At 31.1% G+C, this 7,895-nt stretch overlaps 1 protein-coding gene across 2 annotated transcripts in view; it reads right to left on the reverse strand.

Annotated features, from left to right (window-relative positions):
• LOC145313537 (uncharacterized) overlaps positions 1 to 7,565 on the reverse strand; it is a 100,961-nt gene extending 93,396 nt beyond the window's left edge. For both annotated transcript variants that reach the window (XR_013877365.1, XM_080152985.1), the window contains exon 1: positions 6,721 to 7,565. Coding sequence is in view for 1 of the 2 variants with exons in the window: in XM_080152985.1 (XP_080009111.1) it covers positions 6,721 to 6,830 (110 nt within the window). In the remaining variant the exon portion in view is untranslated. The remainder of the gene's footprint in view (positions 1 to 6,720) is intronic.
• Positions 7,566 to 7,895: the final 330 nt, after the last annotated feature.

The following is a 7,895-nucleotide window of genomic DNA, read 5'->3' on the forward strand; positions in this document are numbered from 1 at the left end:
AATAGAAAAGTCTAAAGTTTAACTAATGTGAGCATTTTGTTTATACTAATCTAAAAAGCAAAAATGCTGTAATTTTTCACAAACAATTTTCCCCTAAAAAAGCATGTGACAAGTTAGGTGCAATTTAACAGAAAAATATTCTGTCTTTTAGACCTGATTTATGACTCTTTAAAACTTTAAATGTTTAAAATTATTTCTTATCTGTTATGATTTATTTTAATAAAAATCAAAAGGTTAAGTTTATTATTAAGTGCTAAACTTTAAATGAAATAAAGGGAATTTTTATGCCCCCCCTCCCGAAAATTGTTGCCTCCCATTGCAAGAGTTAAAGCAATATATCAATTTGCTAGCACACGCTTAATTATCTGCTTGATTTATGGCAATACGAATTTAGATTTCTTATAATGCTAGACACAGCTTTTTTTACTACACGCATATTTCAACCCTTTGTCCTTTGATTTGTATGTGTGTGAGTGAGTGTGTGTGTGTAAGTGTATACGTGAATACGTGTGTGAGTGGGTGTGTATGTGTGTGTGTGTGTTGTAAGTATATTGCTTTGATTTGACAAACAGGCCATAAATTTCAATCAATGTATTCAAGGGAAGAACCAATAATTCTAGCTACAACAAGGGTGGGAGGGGTTGTTTTTTATTAAGTAGCGAAGCTACTCTGTAATTAGGTTATAGATGTACGTTTGACGTGGTACCTTTGCAAAAGATACTATAGCTTTCCAAATTTTTGACAGATTTCGAAGATTAGTGGCATAAATTGCATAAGATTTAATTACTAAGCTGTCTACAAATGTCTTAGTCAGTAACTTTACTTTTTCAATATTATTCATTATTCCTACTGCGATTCTTTGGAAAAAATGGTCCTTGTTTTTTAATGTTTTATTCAATACATAAAATATACATTGAATTCAAACAGATGTATGTTCATATGTCTGTTCTTTTGTATAAGAGATAATCGAGATATATGGGAAAATAGAAATTTTAAACAAATTTTCGAAGGTACAAAAATATCAGCCATTGGATTTTAAATTTTTCCTTTTCATTATTTTCACAACCAAGTTGGCCAGGCCTTTAATTCAGTTTCATGTTAACACAATAAATCAACTTAGTGCAAGAAAAGAAAAAGAAGGAATTGAATCAGGAATAAAGGCATTTGCAGATTTTTTCCAATTTTTTTTTGGAGCATTTTATAAAAATAAAATGTTAAAATCCCACTTTTTAATGTCGATGATATTGTGATGAAAAATGTAGTAAATAGCAATATTAAGGTAAAATACATGAACTCAATCCAAACAATTTTTACCTTTACCCCTGTAGAAAGTAGTGAGAAGGGTGGGGAACATTGATAAACTAGCAATAAATCATCATTCACAAATTGAAACTAAAACAAGTCTGTTGAAGTAACTTTTCCCTGCAGTTTACTTTTTCTTCCGCTTGTTTACATGTTGCTGTATTTTACAGGAGCATATTATCAAAACACAATGATTAACAATAAAAACTTTGATTAAAAATGAACAAAAAATTAAATATTTTATAACATTTGATAAATATTATCTTGGCATTTTAGAATGTTGGTAAACTTTTGAATAAAACATTAGTTTATCCTAGATAAACTAAATGTCAATAAACCAATGTTTCAAAATAAACAAAATATCAAAAATGCGCAGAAAATATTTTTTGCACATGTTGACTGAATTTTGACCGCATGTGCAGAGTTGCAAAACAATTTAGTTAGGGGGAGGGTGGGGCGGGAGTAGGGAATGAAAAATTGATCCGGAAAAAGTATTCAATCTATTCTTGTCTGCAATCAAACTTTGGAAAAATCATCTATTTTTTTTCTTCAAAAAGTTAGGTAAGAATTATAAAAGCAAAACTTTTCTTTTTATGTAATCTTCAACAAAAACATGACATACCTAAAAAAGAAATTGAATAAGTAAATAAATTTAATATCAAACTAGCCGTCTAAATGAAATTCAATGGAAAGTAAAATGTATAAAGAGCTATCTTTTTAGTGGCAAAGCTACCCTACAATTTCAAATTGCAATATGTTTGTCCATCAAAGTTGATCCTCCGCGGTTATTTAGGATATTTTTTTGTGTTGACCACCCTATCAGTATCTACTCTGTAACTTATTTTGTCCATCCGACTGTCTAATACACTGCATGTAATATAGGCCATAAAGCATCTACTCAATAAATCTTTTTTTCAAAATTTGTTGTTTTTTAACCGCTACTTGTTGGAGTTGACATCCATGTTTTACTTTTTTTCTTAATACATTTTCGACATTTTTAAAAGGAAATGAAGTAGTGCTTATCCGTGATTCAATCTCTAAACTTTCTGAATAACTATCATACAAAATAACACACATACCAACAAACACACACACAAAAATAAGCTTTATATAAATGAAGTAGGGAAAAATGAAAAAGTTATATGAAAAGGTCACGCTAGCAAAGCTAACATTACTTGTATATTAAAAGGACTTTGGGCATTTATTATTGAATTTATATATTTCTCCCTAAATACAGAACTATAACAGAAAAAGCCAGGAAAAAACATTAAGGACAAATATAAGTATGAAATATTATTTTTAGTAAATGCTCAAAATGTATGCGGCAATAGTCAGGGAGTTAGAGGACAGTCAATGATAGATAAATCAATCTACAACACTTTTTTTCCTCCAATATTTAAAGCTTCCAAAAGATGCATTTTTAATGCAAGAACTTGGAAAATCTGCATTGACCTATCCCTGCAATATAGTATAGTCTTATATATTACAAAAACGGCGTCTTTATAAATCAATAAAATATATGTCAACTAAGTTAAAGAAAAATTATGACCTTAAAGCCTTAAAAAGTAAAACAGAACATATAACTTGTTAATTTATTTGACATTTTTAGAAGTCCCTTTCCTGTAATACATATAAGCCAGAAGGGATGAAGGTTTAAAATTATTTATTTTCACAGCAGTTCTCTCTCATATATTTTGAAAAGCTAAGCATCACCTAAGACCCCGCCTTCTAAACTTCCTTCCCAATTTAAAATTTTATGGAAAAGCATAAGTAAAACTAGACCGTGTTTGTTCAAAGAAAGCGAAGCATTTTTTAAAGCTAAACAAATCCAAAAAATGAAAAGGATTTTAAATTTTTATTAATGAAAAAAAACATAGACAATAGTTTTCTTATTATAAGTAGACACACAAACGTAAGGGTTTCAAACACTTGAAGAGTAGCTGGCTGCCAGCTACACCCTCTGATCCCTTTTTTTCCCAAGTCCGCCTTTTTGTGCCGCCTCTGGCTGCGAAGAAAATGTTCCATGTTGTGTTGAACAGGAAATGACCATATTAAATATTGTTTATAAACACCTTGTTCTTGCTTTAACACCCCTCTTGTTGTTATGGGCGCAGCTACTCTACAATAAATAAAACTCAAGTAAACGTCCGCCAAAAAGGCTAAAAAATTAAGTGAAATTCTGTTTTTTTTTCAACGTAAGTCTTAAATACTTAGTACAAAAAAATCTGCTTCGATGTAATGCAAAATACTAGGTACAATTTATATCTATTAATAGCCATTAAATCGCTGAAAACTGTTTAGCTTGACATTATATACATGTTTTTTTTTCTTAAATGGCAAACATGATATGGTTTGTTGCCTGACATTAATTAAGCCAATTAATTCAATTATAAAATGTCGCAAAGAAACTAAAATCATCGATAGCCAACAGGAATAAAGAAATTTTAAATTCTGACAAAAATATTCGAGGAGGTCGAGAGGGGAAGGGGTCAAATTAGGCTTGTACTCAGCATGGCCCTTTTCTTAATAACACTTTGTGGCCTAATCTGTAATTAACACCAAAACTTCATTATTTAGTAAGAAGTATTTTTTTAAATATGAAAATTAATGGACACTAAAAAAGAATGAGAGATTTTTTTGTCTAATTTAAAAGTTACTCTACCAGGATGACATTCATACTCACTCGCTCCTTAATTGCATGATAATCGAAAACTGATACACTGACTTACTATTTAATTAATAGAACAGCCAATCAACTTTATACAGCGCAGCGCCGCTACTCTATGATAGAAGAATGTCTGTTATTGGGTAATATATTGACAGATATAATTAATGCTGAAATCAACTAGTTTTCAAAATGCTTTCATAAAAAAATCAAAAACAATTATACAAAGCAGTAACATTTTTTGCTTGCTATCTCAGAAAATTATGGTCCTAATTAGTTGTCATTGGGCGGTTTTAGGCTACTTCTCCGACCTCCCTTTATATACTAGCGGCGAGTCAATTGATATTAAAATTAACAAACAAGAATTTTTGACTTTACTACAACAACCCAAAGCAAAATACACATAAAAATATCTAGGGGGTGTAAAGAGAAGATTTGGTTAAATAAAATATTCTAAAATTCATGATTTATTTGCTCTTTCACCAACTAAATTCAATTTTTTGTCCACAGAAAAGCTCGGCTTATGTAAATTTGTTAGTATAAAAACTAGAAACCTAAACCTATCTGTATTTACTCATACGATTAAACAAGTATTTATTGGAATTTCAATTTTAAAATGATCCAAAAATATTCTTAAAGAATTTAATGGTCCGGTTTAGTACATCATCCGACTTAATTTAAATAGAAAATTAGTTCTAAAACGTACCTAACCCACTACGTGGTAACTATTGTTAAAAACATTATCTTACAACCCTCCGGCAAAATTCAAATAGCTTTTAAAAAAAGGGTCAATTTGGGCTAATAATTCCGTTAAAAAAAACGCGGTCCACTACCCCATTTTGCGGGTATTGTAGGTAAAAAAAAGGATGAATGAATTATATCGTACCAGCACTTTTTACTTCATATGTGGACTTTTAAAGGGTATCTCTGTAGGTACTTTTATTTAATATTAAAGAATGTAAATCAATAGGTACCTAACAAAACTAAATTATTTATTGAACATCATTCGAACGGTATGTAATAATAAATTATCAACATTATAGAGTATACTTTTAAATCTAAAAAAAAAATTCTTAAAATACGGCCTATTAAAAAGCGAAGAAAATGGTATAATCCTATCATTTGTAGCGACGCCACTTTATAATTTAGGTAGGTATGTCTGTATGACTAATGTTCAGTAAATTGACTGTAATTTCCATGTAGTTTTAACAGATTTTTAAAAGCGAAGCTTTTCTATAATTAGGGTCGGTCCGTCCGTACGTCCGTAACGGATAGCTTTTTTCGTTAATATTAGCATGTTAGAATTGTCCTATAGATTTCAAATTTTGCATGGTGATTCCTTTAGTAGTTAGGTACGATTTAGAAAGCGTAGCAACTCTATAATCATCACCAAAATGTCCGTACGTCCATTTTAAACATGTTGATTTTTTTACTTTTTTAACAACAAATTTTTATGTGATCTAATCATCCGATTGATCTGATTTTTGGTATATTATTTCCTTGGACAACAAAGTATAATTTAATAAGCGAAGCAACTCTATAATCAAGTCCTAAAAATGTAAGTATGTCCATAAACATTATCCTGAATCAAGCAGTTTTTCAACAAATTTACTTACAATTTTTTACTCTTATACATTTATATTATGATTATTCAGTTATGACACTATACATGTGTTAATGTCCGTTTGTCCTACCGTTTCAGTGCTTCGCTTTTATGGATGTTGTCATCCTTATTAATTAATAAATACATTGAAAAAAAAATTAATTCATTAATTTTTTGAATTAGCAATACTAACGAAAAGATTTTTTCAAAATCTTACTTTCATAAATAAAAGTTCAGGACAAGTTATTGCTGTGCTGTTTCTGAATACAATTATCCTTGTTTCAAATCTGCGCATAGCACAATTTTACGAGATTTCAGCTTAAATAGTCCCTCAGTTTTAGGATAATTAATATGCAGATCTTCTGTATGTATGTATGTACATTCAATGGAGTTTAAAACAGATATAAACCAAGAAGGCGTCCCTAATATATTCAAATTAGCAGAGTTTAGCGGCCGCACCCGCGTTAAGCCACCGTTTCAGCGGCTAGAACAAAATCATTTATGACTATATTTTGTGACTCTTTAAATCATACAATATGCAAATGCCGCTAGTAAAAACAGAAACGTCAAGCCGACCATTTCTACAGTTTTGACTTTCATTAACACAGCCGCGGTTTCGCAGATTTTTTTTTCAACGATACACAGCCGAGCTGCTATACAATTAAGCGGCTGCCAAACCGGTGGCGAACGGGGGGGGGGGGGTGTTAAGTTTTGGGGAATAGGGTTAAATAATAAAAACCAAGGGGGAATAAGATTTTATAGCTGGTAATATTTCACAACCCCAGGTCATAAAAGTTTTAATTTGTTAATAATACATTTATTTAGAATGCTCGAATAGTACGATCTAATGATCATATTTAACTGAAGGAAAAGGTTGAAGCAAAATTGTGTTTTCCCCCGATTAGAAAATAATAAAAAGTTATTGAAAGAAAGTTTATTTTGCTAATGTAATTAACAACTACAAGAGGATATTTTAGATAGACATTGAAAGTTTTTTTTCTGTTCATTAATATATGTTTTATACGCGAAAAACCTGCTAAAATTGTTTAAAATGTTATCATATTAAAATATTTGTTAAAAACACGAACGACCATGTAGTTTTTTAGTGATCTACTCCCCTTTAGCCATTAAATATGTAAATTATGCGTACCTAATCCTACAAGCTAAGGTCTGATCCTTCCAACTACATATTGTACCATGGCTCAGCTTAAGCATTACCATAAGCACAAAAATCATTAATTTAACACTGTAGTGGCCCATTTTTGAACAATTTAGTCCAGTTTAAGGCAAGATTTTTAATTATTATTTTATCATTTAGAATCACTTTTGTAACTTCATTATTTCTACCATGTAGTTTTGTTTTTATAATACAACTTAAGGAGGTAGATGTTTTAAAAAGGGTTGTTTAAAATCACATCACTGTGTACTAAGTACGTATATGCTCACTTCTCAATGTCTCCGAGACAACTAAACGGTGCGCCGCACCATAAACACTCCACTCAGGTCAGATCACCTGTTGTTACACACAAACGCCGGTGATTTCACGTCAGGGTTTAATATGAGTTTTAATGATTTTTCACATACATTCAAGTTTTTTTTAACGTTTCTATAGTTTTTAATTTTTAAATACCGGCTTTAAAATCACCGAATTTTTTTCAAAAAAAATTTAGAGTTGGTATCCCATGGTTTATTCTCTCTCTCTCCCCGTAACGGGGTTTAGGATACCCACTGCACGAGAATTGGAAGTTTTTTCCAGGGTTTAGGAACCATCACTAGGATTCTTAATGCTTGAATTGAACGCATGTCACGCTGATATTCACCCCTCAAACTTACTCCCTCCTCCCTCGTCTACACAACTCCCTCATTTGAGCATCGGCTCTAATTTAACAATAACACTTTAGAGGTAGAGACAGTTCCTGAAGTGAACAATACCAAATTTTTTTCTCTTTCACTAATCTCGTTGACTTGAAATTTTTTCATCTGGTTTGTTCATGTCTATACACAATACATTAATTCAAAAGTCCCCTTTTTATTCAAATGTTGTACAATTTTTGTAATTGGGGGGCGGTACCGTCATTTACAGATACATTTACAAAAAAAGGGTTTTTCAAAAGTGTGAATAGTTTTTATAACTAGTTGTCTATATAAAAAAAAGGCTTCAGTGGCCGCGTGTAGGCGTGTCTACGTCTAAATTGGGCGGAGTCGGGTTGGATATTTATCAAAATAACAGGAGCAAAATTTGGTAATAATAACAGTGCCCTCTGATCATTATAGTGGTGTAAAATAAGTTAGAGGGCAGGCTCAATTTTGACAACCAAGTTCAGG

Source organism: Acartia tonsa, chromosome 3 (genome assembly GCF_053477335.1).
Source record: "Acartia tonsa isolate MP-2025a chromosome 3, ASM5347733v1, whole genome shotgun sequence".
Taxonomy (NCBI): domain Eukaryota; kingdom Metazoa; phylum Arthropoda; class Copepoda; order Calanoida; family Acartiidae; genus Acartia; species Acartia tonsa.